The 20,531-nt window shown below is 38.8% G+C and overlaps 1 protein-coding gene across 3 annotated transcripts in view; it reads left to right on the top strand.

Moving 5' to 3' along the window:
• Positions 1–20,446, top strand: part of zgc:172282 (leucine-rich repeat and fibronectin type III domain-containing protein 1-like protein) — a 44,117-nt gene extending 23,671 nt beyond the window's left edge. For 2 of the 3 annotated variants that reach the window (XM_058413342.1, XM_058413341.1), the window contains 5 exons: positions 11,059–12,456; positions 13,077–13,708; positions 15,761–15,874; positions 16,169–16,456; positions 19,734–20,446. In XM_058413342.1, the coding sequence (XP_058269325.1) occupies positions 11,078–12,456; positions 13,077–13,708; positions 15,761–15,828 (2,079 nt within the window). In that variant the 5' untranslated portion in view covers positions 11,059–11,077 and the 3' untranslated portion in view covers positions 15,829–15,874; positions 16,169–16,456; positions 19,734–20,446. The remainder of the gene's footprint in view (positions 1–11,058; positions 12,457–13,076; positions 13,709–15,760; positions 15,875–16,168; positions 16,457–19,733) is intronic. The other variant, XM_058413343.1, reaches the window with a different exon arrangement.
• Positions 20,447–20,531: the final 85 nt, after the last annotated feature.

Here is a 20,531-nt window from a genome sequence, read left to right as displayed (position 1 = left end):
CATATATTGATAATGTGTTTTGTAAGTGACTCCAGTGATCTTTAATAGCTGTCTTCACCATTATCTGTGAGGATGGGAGTGAGAGTTTGGCTTTCTCCAGCCTTTGCAGGATGTGGAGGTGCAGTGGGTCTGGGTCATGGCTAGATAGATGGGATTGAGTGTCCAGGAGAGGTCCTTCATTATGGGCATGAACAGAAACGTTTGACTCTCCACAGTTCTGTTGATGTGCAGTGCTGAGAGATCTATTCAGGTCCTGCTGAAGCCAACAATCATCTCTTTGCTCTCATCAACATTGAGAGATTGTTGTCTCTGCACTGTTCTGCCAGCTGCTCCACCTCTTCTCTGCACACTCACTGACTGGTATTGAAGAGACCCACAGCTGTAATGACATCGACAGTCTTCATGTGGTTTGCAGCATAGTCTTGAGTCAGCAGGATGAAGAGCAGTGGCCTGGAGACTGCCAGGGTTCAGTGAGCTGGTGCTGGAGGAGTTGGTGCTGATCCTGACACACAGGGGTCTGAGGTTCTCCCAGTCTAGAAGTCCAGGATCCAGTTACAAAGGGATGTGGACAAACTGAATTAGGCTATACTCATAATAATAATAATAATAATGATAATAATAACAACAATAAGAATAATAATAGCAACCAGCAGAAATCCATCTAGCCCAAACACAACAAATCTGAACAGGTAATTATCTCAACCACAGATTATTGCAGTTACCAACTTCCAGCTCAGTCTGACTCACGGTTATGTCAACTTCGCTACATGAAGCAAATCTTCAGAATCTTCTCCTGCATTAGTTTAACTAAATTACTAAATGAATTAAATTTAAAATAGTAAATTAATCTATGCATAGTTAGGGCTGATAGCTGTCTTAATAATAAATAACATAATATTAATAATATTATTTATAATAATAATAATAATAATAATAATAAATATTGTTATTTATTATTTATTCTGTTTTAATAAATATTGAAGTTTAGAATCTAGAGAATATTTCGACGCCAATATTATGAAGATTCTCTAAAGGATATTCACAAACATAGTGGAATGAGGCTGAACGAACATAGTGATTCTGAGGCTTAAACTTTAGAGGACAACAGAAGAGTTTTTACTGTAGTCTTTATTTACAAGAAATGTGCTTTTTTTCCTTTAAACTCATGAAGAGCAGCACCCTCGATCTCTGCTTTTTTCCTAGAGTCCCAGGAAGCTGCTGACCAAACTACAGATCATACAGACAGACACGTGGTCAGCAGCTTCCTGGGTGTTTCTGAGTTTTTGTTTTCTTCACTGTGTTTTTCTCAGACACTTTGTCTCGGGTCTGATGTATGACTCTGTTTGCTCTTTGTATTCATCTCAGACTCTACTGACTTTACTGAATCTTCTGCTTCTCAGATTGTTGGGCTGTTTCCTAAATCCTCGTCTCCCACCGGTGGCCCTTGATGCCGCTTTGTTGTGACAGTGAAGTGCAACAACTAATTAAAAACCTCCGCCAGTGAAATGAAATGAAATGAAATGAAATGAGCACGTCCATAAACAGTATAGAGGGCATTATTAGGCAGATGTACCAATACACAGAAATGTGTAATTAAACTGTATTCTACCTTCTGTACTGCTCCAAGGATCACATATGGCGTTAATTTATACCTGCCTCTGAGAGTCAGACATGATCATGTGCTAAACTGTCATTTTATTATCGTGGGTTCAAGCCTTGTTGATGTAATAGCCATCCATGTCTGGCAGTGTAAGAGGGCAGAACTGTTAGCTCTTTGGGATGGTATACCTTCTCTCTCCTGTCAATCACAGTGACTCTAGACTGCTGTGGGTGTCTGTGAGCTTGTGTACAGACGAGGACAGACACACTACACCTCCTTGTGTACTAGCTGCTGTATGATGAGGAGAGCTGGCTGTTAGCTGAGTGATTTAGCAGGTGACCAAATTAGGAAGAGAAAAAAAAAAAGACTGTTGAATATGTCGGTGTGCAGTGCAAATCCGTTCAGACTCTGAGCATCAGATTACAAAACAAAAGCTGAATGTAATGAAATCATGATTTCACTAGTGTGAAATTTAGCTGAAGCACAAGGCTTTAATTATTCTTCTTTTAGCTGGTTGTGCTCCAGGGTCATGTTCTCTCTGTAGCTCTGAGGTCTGTTTAAGTCCTGTGCTCTTCAACACCAGACCGTAATGTCCGGGGTCCGGGTCACTGTGGTCACTGGACTGAATTAGAACAGAAATGGAGCATGAATGTAGCACTGCACTCTACTGTGTGTGTGTGTGTGTTCAGACAGTATTAGCCATATGTTTGCTAGATAAATGCTAGTATATTATGTGAATTAGGTTCACTGTGATGTTTCAGTCTAACATTCGCTGGTTAGTTTCCTCTGATTGCTTACATGACAGCAGTCTTTCTCTCACCAGCCTTTCTTTCCTGTTCATTCTTGAGGTTGCTAAAAAAAGTTTCTCTTGTTACCAAGAAACCCAGAGACTTTCCTGAAGACATTTCCATAGCAGAAAATGTACTGACAGTTACAGTACTGACCCTGGAGACTCCTTCTGTTAAAGTCTCTTTACAGATAATTAGCAATTCTAAAATATCCGTGTTGATGAGCTACTATAGAAATGTAAACATATTGGAACAAGAGCAGTGATACAAATCTGACAGTTTAGAACAGAACCTGAATTCTGTGCTATTGTCAGTTACAGAGAATAAATCATTCCCTTCTGACCAGGAGTCAAAAACCCACAGCACTTTTGTATACTGTGGTACGCTATGGTATTAATATATAACGACAAAATATAAGTATATATAAATGTACTGTATATGAATCTGTAGAGCATTAAATAACCCATGTATGTATCCTGCTGAGGCAATGTGTTCAGTAAGAAAGCTTGCGTAAGGTGTTTTTTTTTTTTTTTTTGTTCTGCTTTTTCCAACAGCTCCTTGTGCAGTAGGAAGGGATTCACTACAGAAGTGTCCAGTAATCCTGGGGGAAATAAATTGGGATTATGTTCTCACTGTAGTGTCCGATCCGAGCATCTGACGGCTCTGCTCCTCCCATGTGTTTGTTGTAATCCAGCCTAGCTGCTGGAATGGAAATGTCCTTCCTCCTCCAGCCCTGCCTCCTCATTACCCTTCTCGAGATGCTGAAATCTCTGCTCTCTTTGGGAGGTCATTAGTGGTTGTTTTTGAAAAGCCACTTTCATTTGGTCTGACGGAGCCACAGGCTCCAATTTGTACTGGAGTTAGCTTGATTCTTTGAACAGAGAGAGACTGGTGTGAAAATGTTCCACACTTACACCTAATTGGTAACCAGTTCCAAGCAGAGAGACATGCAACAGGCTTGTTACCTGTCTGTACGGTTGGCCCTTTTTTCTTTGATAGACAAAAATATTCCAAGTTTAACTAGAGATTTAGTCAGCCAGGACATTCAGTTTATAATCTCATTTTCTTAATTAATTAATTAAGTAGGTGAATAACAACACACTTCAGTCATGATTCAATTCATTTCATGATCCTGCTTCATGATTTGATTCACTTCAATTCTCAGAATATTTTGAATAAAATTTTAATGAAGGAAAATGATGACTGAAAAAGCACTTATTTATTGTCTGTTATAATCAATGCAAAGCAAGGTGCAGTTTTTTCTAAAAAACAAAAAAACAAAAAAACAAAAAAAAAAACTAGATAATTGCTACCAAGAGATGTTTAACATTCTAATATTGATTAATATTGTACAGTGTGAGAAGGTCACAGTAATCTGGAAACAACATGCTCTCTATATACTCCAGCTCTGAGTTGATGGATTGGGATTGCTGGGGTTTAAACAGTGCACTTACATTTGATGTATTTCTTTATGTGAATCTCACATTTCCACAGTACACGTTTTACATCGCACTGTATCATGTTATGTCATGATCACACCCTGCCTTTCATTTATAGCCTCTTACCAGTACAGACCTCATGGCTGCCTTTCATCTGCAGCCAGATGGCAGGGTGAGAAGTGTAGAGGAGAACACATCTTACTCATGAAGAGGTTTTACTCTGAAGAGAGGCTCATTCAGGATTTCCTTATTTTCAACAGGGTCATGTAGATGAAGGGGCCATGAAATGGGCAGGAATCAGTCTTAGCCTGAGAAAGTCAGAGCCAAGGTTTTGCTCCAGTGATCACATGGTACTTTGTCCTGGAAAATGACTCATGAAAATGACTAATGGAATGTAGATGGAGCCACAAAGTTAGAGCCAGTGTGAGTGATATATATACACTTCTGGAGGGGCAGAGGTGTTGGGCATAAATCATTTAAAATCATAAACTTTCTTTATTTCATGCGCAAATTCTAATACTTTAGTCATTCAACAGTGAAACTGGACAGTTATTATTTTTCTTTCTTATCTTCATCTGTCATCTGTCTGCATTTACTGCATTTGGCAGATGCCCTTATCCAGAGAGACTTACATTTTTATCCCATTTTATACAACTGAGCAATTGAGGGTTAAGGGCCTTGCTCAAGGGCCCAGCAGCAAGACCTCATGACCTTCCGATCAGTGGTCCAACACCACTGAGCCACTAAACTACCGTATTCCACACCTTGAGAGCCTCAGATTCCAGTTCTTGTCATTTCTTGTTAAGCCATCTGGCCCAGGTGATACCTGTGTTTATCATGTCCCTTTTTGCAGAGGCATACCTCATGAGAAACAGCACCTGATGATCTACACATCAAATGTTCTGATGTGCTGCATTCCCAGCTTTGCTGTAAGGGTTCCTGCTGTCAGCATCCTGCCAGACTCAGAAGTCAAATGGCACACATGGCTTCATGCTGATGACCTTCCCTGATCACACAGCTTTCACATGTGATATCAGGAGTTTGGTCTGGTTCGTGACCTGCAGTTGGATCAGTCAACACAGCAGCCAGTCATCCAAAGTGTAATATTCACAGACCTAGGCACTGCACAGAGAGATCACTCTCTCACACTAGGCACTGAAGAAAAACTGATACACCTCATCCTGCACAGCTGCTGGTGTGAATATTAAACCCAGCACAGCATGAATGATGGACCGCTTAGAAAGTTTAAAGGTAAGCTACTGCCTCATATTTTTGGTTTGTTTCTCTGGTTTGTTCATGGCTCCTGGGCTTGTGCACCAAAGACAGGTTGTTGTGGAGTGTTTTCTCAAGGCTCTGGAGACTTCTTTTCATCTGAATTATAGCCACAAAGACTGATCACACCTATCACTGTGGCTTACATACATTAGAGTATGTAGGATCTCTGAGTACCTCTTTAAGGACCTTAGAAAAAACACATCACAGTATTACAGGTTAAGAGTTGTACTGTTACACACAGCTTTATACTGTTTCACATACAGCTTTACACTGTTACACATACAGCTTTACACTGTTACACATACAGCTTTACACTGTTACACATACAGCTTTACACTGTTACACATACAGCTTTACACTGTTACACATACAGCTTTACACTGTTTCACATACAGCTTTACACTGTTACACATACAGCTTTACACTGTTACACATACAGCTTTACACTGTTACACATATAGCTTTACACTGTTATACATACAGCTTTACACTGTTACACATACAGCTTTACACTGTTACACATACAGCTTTACACTGTTACACATAAAGCTTTACACTGTTACACATACAGCTTTACACTGTTTCACATACAGCTTTACACTGTTACACATACAGCTTTACACTGTTACACATACAGCTTTACACTGTTACACATATAGCTTTACACTGTTATACATACAGCTTTACACTGTTACACATACAGCTTTACACTGTTACACATACAGCTTTACACTGTTACACATACAGCTTTACACTGTTACACACACAGCTTTATACTGTTACACATAAAGCTTTACACTGTTACACATACAGCTTTACATTGTTACACATACAGCTTTACACTGTTACACATACAGCTTTACACTGTTTCACATACAGCTTTACACTGTTACACATACAGCTTTACACTGTTACACATACAGCTTTACACTGTTACACATACAGCTTTACACTGTTATACATACAGCTTTACACTGTTACACATACAGCTTTACACTGTTACACATACAGCTTTACACTGTTACACACACAGCTTTACACTGTTACACACACAGCTTTATACTGTTACACATAAAGCTTTACACTGTTACACATACAGCTTTACATTGTTACACATACAGCTTTACACTGTTACACATACAGCTTTACACTGTTACACATATAGCTTTACACTGTTATACATACAGCTTTACACTGTTACACATATAGCTTTACACTGTTACACATATAGCTTTACACTGTTATACATACAGCTTTACACTGTTACACACACAGCTTTATACTGTTACACACATAGCTTTACACTGTTATACATACAGCTTTACACTGTTACACATACAGCTTTACACTGTTACACATACAGCTTTACACTGTTACACATATAGCTTTACACTGTTACACATACAGCTTTACACTGTTACACATATAGCTTTACACTGTTACACATACAGCTTTACACTGTTACACATATAGCTTTACACTGTTACACATACAGCTTTACACTGTTACACATACAGCTTTACACTGTTACACACACAGCTTTATACTGTTACACATAAAGCTTTACACTGTTACACATACAGCTTTACATTGTTACAAATACATCTTTACACTGTTACACATACAGCTTTACATTGTTACAAATACAGCTTTACACTGTTACACATACAGCTTTACACTGTTACACATACAGCTTTACACTGTTACACATATATGGCTTACACATAACAGTATAAAGCTTTACACTGTTACACATACAGCTTTACATTGTTACAAATACAGCTTTACACTGTTTCACATACAGCTTTACACTGTTACACATACAGCTTTACACTGTTACACATACAGCTTTATATTGTTACACATACAGCTTTATATTGTTACACATACAGCTTTACATTGTTACACATACAGCTTTACACTGTTACACATACAGCTTTACACTATTACACATACAGCTTTACACTGTTACACATACAGCTTTACACTGTTACACACACAGCTTTATACTGTTACACATAAAGCTTTACACTGTTATAAATACAGCTTTACACTGTTACACATAACAGTGGGCGGTGGTGGCTCAAGTGGCTAAGGCTCTGGGTTGTTGACCGGAAGATCGGGGGTTCAAGCACTGCCAAGTTGCCACCGTTGGGCCCTTAACCCTCTCTGCTCCAGGGGCATTGTATCATGGCTGCCCCTGCCTCCAAGGATGGGATATGGGAGGAAAGAATTTCACTGTGCTGTAATGTATATGTGACAAATAAAGGCTATTTAATTTCATTTCATAAAGCTTTACACCAATACACATACAGCCTTACACTGTTACAGCTTACACCTTACACTGTTACAGCTTTACACTGGTACACATATAGCTTTACACTGTTACACATAAAGCTTTACACTGTTACAGCTTACACCTTACACTGTTACAGCTTTACACTGGTACACATATAGCTTTACACTGTTACACATAAAGCTTTACACTGTTACACATACAGCCGTACACTGTTACAAACACACCATAACACTGTTACAAATACAGCTTTAAACTGTTATGCATACAACTTTACACTGTTAAACATACAGCTTTATACTGTTATGAGAACAAATTTACAATGTTACATACACACCTTTACACTTTTACAAATACAAATTTACACTGTTACAAACACACCTTAACACTGTTACAAATATAACTTTACACTGTACAAACACACCTTTACGCTGTTACAAATACAGCTTTACACTGTTACACATACAGCTTCACACTGTTACACATACAGCTTTACACTATTATGCATACAGCTTTACACTGTTAAACATACAGCTTTATACTGTTATGAATACAACTTTACAATGTTACAAACATACAGCTTTACACTGTTACAAATACAGCTTTACACTGTTACACATACAGCTTTACACTGTTACACATACAGCTTTACACTGTTACACATACAGCTTTACATTGTTACACATACAGCTTTACACTGTTACACATACAGCTTCACACTGTTACACATACAGCTTTATATTGTTACACATACAGCTTTATATTGTTACACATACAGCTTTACATTGTTACACATACAGCTTTACACTGTTACACATATAGCTTTACACTGTTACACATACAGCTTTATATTGTTACACATACAGCTTTACATTGTTACACATACAGCTTTACACTGTTACACATACAGCTTTACACTGTTACACATACAGCTTTACACTGTTACACACACAGCTTTATACTGTTACACATAAAGCTTTACACTGTTATAAATACAGCTTTACACTGTTACACATAACAGTGGGCGGTGGTGGCTCAAGTGGCTAAGGCTCTGGGTTGTTGACCGGAAGATCGGGGGTTCAAGCACTGCCAAGTTGCCACCGTTGGGCCCTTAACCCTCTCTGCTCCAGGGGCATTGTATCATGGCTGCCCCTGCCTCCAAGGATGGGATATGGGAGGAAAGAATTTCACTGTGCTGTAATGTATATGTGACAAATAAAGGCTATTTAATTTCATTTCATAAAGCTTTACACCAATACACATACAGCCTTACACTGTTACAGCTTTACACTGGTACACATATAGCTTTACACTGTTACACATAAAGCTTTACACTGTTACACATACAGCCGCACACTGTTACAAACACACCATAACACTGTTACAAATTCAGCTTTAAACTGTTATGCATACAACTTTACACTGTTAAACATACAGCTTTATACTGTTATGAGAACAAATTTACAATGTTACATACACACCTTTACACTTTTACAAATACAAATTTACACTGTTACAAACACACCTTAACACTGTTACAAATATAACTTTACACTGTACAAACACACCTTTACGCTGTTACAAATACAGCTTTACACTGTTACACATACAGCTTCACACTGTTACACATACAGCTTTACACTATTATGCATACAGCTTTACACTGTTAAACATACAGCTTTATACTGTTATGAATACAACTTTACAATGTTACAAACATACAGCTTTACACTGTTACAAATACAGCTTTACACTGTTACACATACAGCTTTACACTGTTACACATACAGCTTTACACTGTTACACATACAGCTTTACATTGTTACACATACAGCTTCACACTGTTACACATACAGCTTTATATTGTTACACATACAGCTTTATATTGTTACACATACAGCTTTACATTGTTACACATACAGCTTTACACTGTTACACATACAGCTTTACACTGTTACACATACAGCTTTATATTGTTACACATACAGCTTTATATTGTTACACATACAGCTTTACATTGTTACACATACAGCTTTACACTGTTACACATACAGCTTTACACTGTTACACATACAGCTTTACATTGTTACACATACAGCTTTACACTGTTACACATACAGCTTTACATTGTTACACATACAGCTTTACACTGTTACACATACAGCTCTACATTGTTACACATACAGCTCTACATTGTTACACATACAGCTTTACACTGTTACACATACAGCTTTACACTGTTACACATACAGCTCTACATTGTTACACATACAGCTTTACACTGTTACAAATACAGCTTTACACTGTTACACATACAGCTCTACATTGTTACACATACAGCTCTACATTGTTACACATACAGCTTTACACTGTTACACATACAGCTTTACACTGTTACACATACAGCTTTACACTGTTACACATACAGCTTCACACTGTTACACATACAGCTTTACACTGTTACAACGTATTGTATGCTTTACAGTCCAGCATGTTGGCTCTAATGTATTTGGGAATTGCCTAGCATGGACTTGAACGCTGTCATCAGCCTGTACCACTAATTAGCCTACTGGTGGTCTCTGGATAAGCTGCTATGGTTACAGCTCCCTTTCTGTAACCTGAGGAGGAGTACCTAATTTTTACTGTAATAATTAAACTGCCATATATAAGTTGGTCCTTGAGATAAGTACTGTATCTGATTAAGATGCCCTCCCCTTTGATGTTCTCTGAGCACACAAATAGAAAAAAATGACCTCTGTAGAGATGATTCATACAAATAATCACTTTATAATATGAAATCTATATTTATATTATGCATAGTAATGCTCAGCTCTGAATATGAGCCGAGGTGTTGACTTGACTGTTAGCGTTAGCAAGGTGATGCGAATATGCATCTAATTGTGGGAAGAAAGTAGACCCTTTGTGTCAAAATTGCCTTATTTTCACTGTGAGGGGAGACGGGTTTGCTTGTGGAAAAAGTAACAGATTCGTTCAGCAGCAGGTAGGAACTGAATGTGCCAGAGAAGCATACACCGACGCTAATTCCACAAACATGTCCATGCATCTGCACTGACATCACCCATTTGGTAGCAGTAGATGAAAATACAAAGCAATACACACACACACACATACATACACGCACACACACACGCAGAGCAAAATCTGCTGCATTCAGGCAGCCTGATTCATTCTGGTTAAAGAAATCACTGAGGCGTTTGGGAAGTTCATAACTGTCGATATGAGGCTGTACTCAGTGGTGGAGAACGCAGGATTTAAAACCCTGTCTGGGGCAACAGAAGGCACCGTGACTTTGACAGCACACCTAGATAATAGCAGATTGCAAAATAAAAAGTCCTATACTTTAGACACTCCAGCGTGAGACTCATATCTGTGAAACTCTGCAAACACAGAGGCATTATCACTCTTCAGTTATTGTACTTTTAAAATGTAGAATGTTTTAATCAAATGAAATGGAAATTGTAACGTGAACATATCCTATCATATATCTAGAATTTTGTCCTCAAATGTTTACTATATGCTCAGTATTATAATATTGCATCAATTATGGATAGGAAATGGGATTTTAAGTGTTGATTTGTTTCACCAGATCTGTAGAATGTGTTAATTGTTCTCACGTTAGTGTGTCTGTTTGTATTGCAGTTTCCCACAACTCTAAGGGATGGAGTGGCTCATCGTCTCCCTGATAATCCTGGTTGTTACTACCTCCGGACATCTCTGTCCCAAGCGTTGCATGTGCCAAAACCTGTCGCCATCACTTGCTATCCTTTGTGCCAAGACGGGCCTGCTCTTCGTACCCACAGTGATCGATCGCCGGACAGTAGAACTTCGTCTCACTGAGAATTTCATCACAGCAGTAAAGAGAAGGGACTTTACCAACATGACCAGTCTCCTGCATCTGACACTGTCACGCAACGCCATCAGCCAGATCATGCCCCACACCTTTGCCGACCTCAAACGGCTAAGAGCACTGCATCTGGACAGCAACCGCCTCACTGTGGTCACAGATGACCACTTCCAGGGTCTAACTAATCTACGGCACCTTATTTTAGCCAACAACCAGCTCCATAACATTTCTCCACATGCTTTCGATGACTTCCTGGGGACTCTCGAAGACCTGGATCTGTCTTACAATAATCTGGTGGACATTCCTTGGGAAACCATTGAGAGGCTCACCAATGTAAACACGCTAAACATGGACCATAACCTTATAGAGCATGTCCCTTTAGGAGTGTTTTCCAACCTACACAAACTAGCTCGTCTAGATATGACCTCGAATAAACTGAAAAAAATTCCTCCTGATCCTTTGTTCCTTAGGATCCCAGTTTATGCTAAGTCCAAGGGGTCTCCACTGACCTCACTTGTTCTTAGCTTTGGAGGAAACCCTCTCCATTGTAACTGTGAGCTTCTTTGGCTAAGACGGCTAACGAGAGAAGATGACCTGGAAACATGTGCCACACCTCCTGATCTTACCGCTAAATACTTTTGGACAATTCCTGAAGAAGAGTTCATTTGTGAGCCACCTGTCATTACAAGAAGGTCCTTCAAGACCTTTGCTATGGAGGGTCAGCCGGCCAGCTTAAAATGTAAAGCCAATGGTGACCCAGACCCAGATGTCCACTGGATTTCTCCAGAAGGTCGTCTGATCTCCAACACTTCCCGCACTCTCACCTTTAGCAACGGCAGCCTGGAAATAAACATCACCTCCCTGAAGGACATGGGTGTGTTCACCTGTATTGCCTCCAATGCTGCTGGTGAATCTACAGGCACTGTGGAACTTGTGGTCACTCCACTTCCTCACCTGGCCAATAGCACCAATCGCATCCAGGAGACTGATCCAGGACCATCTGATATCTTGACGTCTGCCAAGTCCAGCTCTTCCTATAGCAATGATACAAGAATGCAGGAAAAGTCAGCAGTATTTGCTGAGCTCACTGCAAATTCCGCTCTCATCAGATGGCCTTCACAGCAGCACTTCCCAAGTATTAGGATGTTCCAGATTCAGTACAACAGTTCAGTAGATGATACCCTGGTCTACAGGTACGTGGCAGTTCTTCCTCAATGTGATGTAATTTCCATCATAACCCACGCCATATCATTACCTTCCGCTCAGTTATCTTCTCATAAGATTCATCCAGGGTTTGTTCCTAACAAAAGCAGAATCAGGTAAAGATGTCAAGTTGAAATGATGTTTTTGACAGTTACTCCAGGAACGGCTTCTTTGACACCGTCTTTCCAGGCAGCTTATTGTAGCATATAATTTTCTGATAAACTGCAGTAGTGAAACGTTGAGTTATTTTCTCACTCACTCACTTCTGTGTTCATGGGTCTAAGTTCTAATGTTTACACCTTCATTTTAAAGCAGATAGTGATTAGATGGATAAAGGATGACGCTGTGTTTGTGTGTTTTTATGTATTATTTAGATGTCATTTTTTGAAAGAAAACATTATTAACAGAAGATGAGTGATTTTTGTTACAGGAGACATTATAATGTTCTCTAGTAGAAAATGAGAATTATTGTGTGCAATATTTATTTGATCAGGTTTTTTTCATTATTTTGTAAGGTGTCAGTAATTTTGCAATTAGACTGCGTTATAACATCCCTGTTTGCTGCTCACTGAGGAACGCTGGCTGTGAATAAACACTGTTTTCTCTGCAGGATGATCCCATCTACAAATCAGGACTTTCTGGTCAGAGATCTGGCTTCCGGACGTGAGTACGACCTGTGTGTGCTCGCTGTGTACGAGGACAGCGTAACCTCGCTGACTGCCACGCGGCAGGTGGGCTGCGTCTCCTTCATCACCCATGCTGAGTTCACCCAGTGCCATGTGTTGCGCAGCCACTTTTTGGGAGGCACCATAATTATCATCATTGGTGGCATCATTGTAGCATCTGTGCTGGTCTTTATTATCATCCTTATGATTCGCTACAAAGTCTACAGCCAGCATGGGCCCAAGGCCGGCAAGGGACTCGCCAAGAGCAAGGTACGTTCTCAGAGCAACGGAGGAGGACAAGTTCCTTCACAAATGCCCTACTCTGGCTCTAAAGTTGTGGAGGGGCAGGAGGACCAAGGATCGGGGTTCGGGGGAGGCACAAGGGTCACACCTTCCTCTCTTAAAGACTGCATTACCATGGCTTTAGTCATGGATTGTGAGAAGGGAGTGCAGAACTCAGAGGCCAGTGGTGAGGGCACAGTTTTACCCTTACAGAAACGCCTCTCCAGGACTTGCCTAGAGCAAAAAGCTCAACCTTCACTGTCCACCATCGATGGGACCGCCACTGTGGAAGGAAGTAAGTAAAGGATAATGAAATTGTGTAGCTTTCTTTTGTTTTAACAACCTTAAAAACATGTTCCTTGAATTCTCCAAGGATTCTCTAAACAGTCGCTGGTGCTTAAGATAAGTGCCTCCAGACAGGTCATTGTAGTTTCTGAATTCCCAAAGAATGAGACTAAAGCTATTAGGCTTTCCATTTAATCAGGATCTCATGGTGCAGAGTAGAGCGCGAGACAATATCTATCAGAATCAGAGTCCTGTAGCTAATGAAGAATGAAGAATAAATTTTATTAATAGTATTATTATAGAGCCACCAGGCTGTCAAGACACAGCTGTATAATAATAATAATAATAATAATAATAATAAGAAGAAGAAGAAGAAGAAGAAGAAGAATTTCTTTATGTATATATAAAATTAAGTGCAGTGGAGGTGTTGTATAGTGTTGTGTTGTGCTGAGATTGTTGTTAGTGTGACTTATGTGGAATCATCATTGAACCCAGCAGATGAACTGATTAGACTTTGGAACTGATACAAACATGGTGAAGGTCACAGCAAGGTCAACTGTCTTCCTGTCTGAAGTATTCTAAGGGTAATTCTGGTGGACATTATAGAGAAGGACTAGACTAGATGGTGGTGATGGAGGCGTCTCCTCCGTTAACACTGTTGGCATTGCGTTCTGCTGTTGACTACAAAAAACATTTAAAAATGATTAGTGTAGCTCTTTTAAATCATTATATTTATCTAATTGTCAGCAATCCAATATGTATAATGCATTATATAGACATGTACATATATATGTATATATGTATATATATATATATATATATATATATATATATATATATATATATATATATATATGTGTGTGTGTGTGTGTGTGTGTGTGTGTGTGTGTGTGTGTGTGTGTGTGTGTGTGTGCTGCCCCCTGCAGCTCTACAGTGGGAATACAGGCCTGAGTGCACTAATGTTTCTCTGTTGGTTAATTATCATCCAGTGGAATGTAAAAATTCATGACATTTGTTTTTCATAATGGACATTATTTATTATTCAGACTCAAATCTCTGCAGTAATTATCAATTATAAGCAGTATGCTAATTAGGAATAAGGATAATGACTGAGGAATAACACAGGGCAGCTGTGCTGTTGTATGAAACTAACCCGGTCTGGTGTTCTTTGAGAGTCTGCTCGACTCTGTACATATAAAGTGTGTTATTCTGCTTGACCTCAGAGACTTGGCAGTGTTTACACTTTGATTTATTATTGAAAACACAGCATTCTGTTGAACTCTTTATTATTACATATAGTGTTACTGAATGTCCATAAGACAAATAACTTTCTGTCAGCACTTACATTATCATCTCTATCATAATTTTCCCTCTGGAAGTTAATGATCCTTCTGCTTGTCCTGTGGCTAAGAAACAGTTCTAAAAAATCTCATCATCACAGCACTTCAATGAGGTCCATCGTGTGTTTGTCCTTACAGAACACATGCCTCCCTCTTATTTATTTATCACACTGAATATCAGTGTATTTTAAATTCCATCTCATAATAAAGTGCTGTTTGTGGTATATATCGACTTCAGTGGGTGATTAAATATCTTTTAAATGGTTATGTAATCTCATTCCAATAATAATATCCTCCTGTCCTGTACTGTAAGGACTCTGCTGAGGTGCAATGAAAGTCTCAGCTCATTGTTGGTGATTCGCAAACAGAATGAAGATACGATGCTCATCTGGATCTGTTCTCTTATTGCAGGAAAACAGGAAGTGAACTGCAGTGTATCCTGCTCTGTCCTTCTCTGTAGATTCAGTTCAATATTATAGCTTATATAATATATATTATAGTTCTTTTGCTCAAGCGGTGGATTTGTTCTGTTTTCTGTTTTGCTTTGGAGTAATCAGATTGAGTAGATTCTAGTTAAAAATCTAATTCACAGGTTCTGCCTCAAATGGACAAATGGATGGACAGACGATTTATACTCTTCTGAATAATTAGCTACTAAAGAACTATTAAAAACACTGGGTTTTTCTTTTTCTTCTCATGCCCCTTTCTTCTTTGCCTTCTAGACACAGCAGACCAGCAGGTCAGTGATGAGAAAAAGGTTTTGCCAGACTGGGGCAATTTAAAAATTTGATGACCTCTACTGCTGTCCAACAAGAGACAGCCACCAACCCTGTAAAGTAATGACTTCTTTCTTTCTGCCCATTTCTCCTAAGGCATTCTGAGTTCTGGGAGAGATTAGTGATTCTTTCTTCAACTACACATGATATTTCTCTAATCTGATCTGGACAGTGTGATGAATGTATTCATGTAACATTCAGATTTTATGTTTTGTTAAAAACAGAAAAAGCTATATTATTATTATTATTATTATTATTATTATTATTATAATTATTATTGTTGTTGTTGTTGTTGTTGTTGTTGTCTGTTATATAACACTTATTCATTTGTCCTCTATCCCTCTCTTCCTCCAGATCTCTAGGCAACCTGAAATCATGGAAAACTTAAAGACTGAATGAGGGAATCATTTCTTTAAAGGAAAAAGTGCCATTCTTCTATCTCTAAGACTATCCGAGAAATTACGCCATGTTATATTTAGGGACTTTGAGGATTCGCTCTTGAAGAACAAAGACATCTGAGTCTGTAGTTGTTGTGTGTCTCTGGCTTGTGGACTTTACTGCCTTCTCTCCTCTCTGAGACCAGGAGCATCTTGTTTTGCTACCACAGTGTTCATCACCACCTGATGCTCTGTTTAGCAGAAGGTGAGTAAAGTCTTGCTTGTGTTCTAGATGCCACACAGTACCTATAGAGATATATCTGAAATTGTCATTTCCCTCATAGTCCATGTGTAAAGGGGTTTTTCAGTGAAAATGAAGCACTTTGAGTTTTGTAGGATGGAGCTGGTGTGAGAATAATAAATTCCATCTGAAATGCTGTAGCTGTCTTATAATTTATATAATTTCTTGTTTCTACATAAACAACATCATTAAACATTAAAATGCAGATTTAATCTCATTCTTGTTGTAGGTTTGGTGTTTTCAGGGTGTGTGTTGGCTCACACATGTAACACAACTCAGACTTAATGTCTGAAAATGAGCTTCAACTGAACGGGTTTTTGCTCTGGTCTTATTTTCCATACAGAAATCCGTTTACCCTGAATCTTCAGTATTTTTTGGTGTAGTGTGAGACTGCAGTGTGAACCCTGGTGTTTATGTGGCTCTGTTCAGCTGAACCCTGTTGTGGTTCACAGCAGGACTGGAAGCTCTTCATCCTCATCACTGACTTACATCGCTGGTTTTAACATGCTCCATTACTTCCTTTTCCAAGTTTCCTGATGGCAGGAAAAGATTCATTACGGCCAGTGAAAGGGACAGAATTCCTATTAATACATAAAACCAGACTTTCATGTGACTGGACCTCTGTAATGAGCTGATGTTTGTGGTGTAAATGTTCACCCTGAGAGCACTGAGGAATAAACCACGTCACTGCACAGTGATGTGCCATGCATCAAAAAACCTCTGTTCTTCTCCACTGCATTTTAAGTACCAAAGATAAATAATAAAAAAACAGCTAACTTGATGAATTGAACTGATGAATCGACCATTTTGCAAACCTGTGCGCACAAAAATGACATCTGGAATTGTGCAATCGATCAACAGTTCGGAAATAATTCTCCTGTGTGAAAGCAAACCTGCTCGTATGAACCTTGCTCGTATCAACACTGTCAGATTTATCACTCAGGACACAGCGATAAAAACATGTCACGTGTACAGAGCAAAGCAAAGCAGGACTTCCTTGTTTATTAAAAAAGCACAGGAATGAAACCTATATTAATTACTTCACATTTGGTGATGAAGAGTGATGTATATGATCATTTTAATAAGTCTCTGTGGATGTGTGCTGACAGAAAGTAATGAAGAAACTAAACGCTGCACAGCTTGACTTCAGAGCTGCATGTTATTAAAGTGCCCCGCTGGCGGGTTTTTTAGGTCGATCTCTCTGGTGCTTACATTAGCACTAATAGTCCAGTATAAAGGTAATTAGAGTATTTACCCTCTTACTTCATTAGCAAAGTCACTTTGACTTGTCAAGTTTAATTCATTGGCCGATTAAAAGATCAATTCATGCCTAATTAGTGCTTCCTGATGATGACGTACAGATAAGCCGGGTAATCACCTTCTTCTGCTGCTACCTACTGCAGCTTACATGCATTTAAAACACCAGCAGTCGAAGCAAAATAACAAATTCTGCCAAGAATGCCAAGATACGAGTTATTCTTATGTTAATGGCTCACCTTTAATTATTTTGTTAGATTATTATCTCCATCACTAACTATGTTGCTAGTCCCACACGCTAGTAAAATGTCTTTAGCATATTTTAATCATTTTATGTAAAACTGTTATAAAGGTATTTTATATTGTTTGATGATAGATTTTGCTTTAAATGATTAAATAACAAATTTGTACCATCACCACTGCTACTGCCGTCTGTCCTGGTTTGTAAAAGTCTGATTGAAATACCTGCTATGGATCAGGTATTGTGTTGTGAGTCTGCTCACGCAGTGCTGTTGGAATACCAATAGGTTTTTACATATCCCATGTTAGAGATGCTGCTGAAGCCTCCAAAGAGAATTCCAATCTAACAGCTAGTCACAGATTGCTGTGTCTCATGGAGCTGACAGCAATAATGCACTTATGACAGTGAAGAGCGTCAGACGTCACAGTGCTGTGAATAATGAACACAGCGGATCTGAAAAATAACTTCAAGCATTTGCAGGGAAGAAAAGACAAAGTTACTTAGGTTACATAAGACAAAATTACTACAGTCTGCCTGCTGAGCTGCTAACTAACAAAGTCAGTTTCACTGAAGAAGCTTATATTATTGTTCATGTTTCAGTGACATGCACTGAACTCCTCGCAAGACTGTGAGCGTGAATGTGTGTGGGAGACGTGTGAGCATGCACATGTGTGAGAAACGTGTTAGAGATGATGTGCATGCATGTGTGTTAGAGACCACAATTTTAGACCACAATGAAAAAATTACCACTTGTAAACTTTTACTTGCTGCTGGGATCATCAGTTTTCGTTAGATCAGGTTGGATTTAATTGATCTATATGGTCAATCCTGAAGATTGAAGTTAACTGTCATGTGCATTAAGAGTGCTTTTATCATCACAGTGTATGCAGTTATAACGAGGTTCAGTGGGAGCTACATATTCAGCACTATAAATTATTAACATGATGTGGAAGGTGGTGCAGTACAAGGACATTCAGAGACAGAGTCTGAGATCAGTGCAGTAAAGTGATGATGAAGTTTAAGGTCCATACAATGGCTTGTGCTCCTGTCGGTGTTATTGAGACTTGTCTGTTTTAAACTATGTAAGAATTCTTAATCTTAATCTAATCAATAACGTTATCGTCAAAACCAAGCTGTAACATGGAGAGCTCAGAGATCTGTTATCAGGACAAGGAAGTCCAGTCCAGTCTCCATGTAAAGTCTCAGTCCAATCTCAAGTCAATAAACTGAACATTTAAATTAAAAAGTGTGACTGAATCTACACCCCCTTTATTAGGAACACAACAGTAAGACAGAGTATTCCTCTTGTTATTAGTCGAGTTCCTCTCTTCACGCTCTAAACAGCTTCAGTCCTTCATGGCATGAGTTCCACCATGAGAGGAAACATTCCTCATAGATTCTGCTCCATGTTGAGATGATCATCACACCATTCCCGCAGATTGTTCAGATCCTTTTTCAGGCTTATTTTTTGAGGCTTATTTTTTGAGGCTAAATGAAACAAAACCGAACACCATTACAGTCCCAAGCATTTCTCAAGTTGTAAGCCTGTGTCTGCTCTGTGTGTTGTAGTGTTTTTGTTGTGTCTGCTCTGTGTGTAATAGTGTTTTTCTTTTTTCTTTTTTTTTTTCTTTTTTACAGCTCCACATCCTGCATGCCTGCTTGTGTAATTTTATTGTATTATTCTGTGTGTATACAGGCTGATATAGGGTCCAGGCTCTGACTTTCTTTGTCTTTTCTCTTTAGGTATTCCTCCTTTTCCCATCCTTAGAGATATCCACAAAATTCAAGAAGGAAATGTCGGACACACTGCTGACCTGAACCACTCTTTTTCTTCTTCTTTAACTCATTTTTTCACAAATGAGAACTGACCGAAGACACATGGAGAATAAAGGACACAACAAGCCGGAGTGTGTGACTGAGGAGTACAAGGGTTTTTTTCTAATGTAACTTTAATTTGGTGTTTTGTTTAGTAGTGTATATAGCTGTACATAAGCAATTTCAAATCTTATAGTTTTGTACATGTATTTTTTATGGCGTTTAATCATATAAAGAGTGTTTGATTCATGAGGTTTTAATGTAACAACACAAACACAAAGTCTGTTGACACAGTGGAAGAAACTGCACAATGTGTGTGGGCTGGAGATGATGAGAGGGAAATAATCAAACTTTAACAAAACTAAGGAATCAATTATATAGGAAAGCCTTGAAGCCTGAACCAAAGGGCAGTTCCACAGTTCCACCAGATCTCCTGGAAATGCAGATGAATTAAACACACAGGATTCTGTTTGGTACAAAAATAAGATGAATGCTAACACCACCACTGTCCCTAACACTAACCTTTGTATCCTTTCATCTGGGTTAATTCATGTGAAATGTGCAAGTATGAGACATCTCCAAGTGTACATGCTTTAAGAACTTCTGTTTTTAGATGAAAGAAATAAATATCTCTCTTCTGAGTTAAACTGTCTGTAGTGACTGAGGATAATGCACTGGAGAGGAATGAACACAGTAACAGCATCTGAAGTCTTTAACAATGAATTA

This window comes from Hemibagrus wyckioides, linkage group LG17, assembly GCF_019097595.1.
Source record: "Hemibagrus wyckioides isolate EC202008001 linkage group LG17, SWU_Hwy_1.0, whole genome shotgun sequence".
NCBI lineage: Eukaryota > Metazoa > Chordata > Actinopteri > Siluriformes > Bagridae > Hemibagrus > Hemibagrus wyckioides.
Note: the sequence above shows the minus strand (reverse complement) of the source record. Positions and strands in the feature narration are given on the sequence as shown.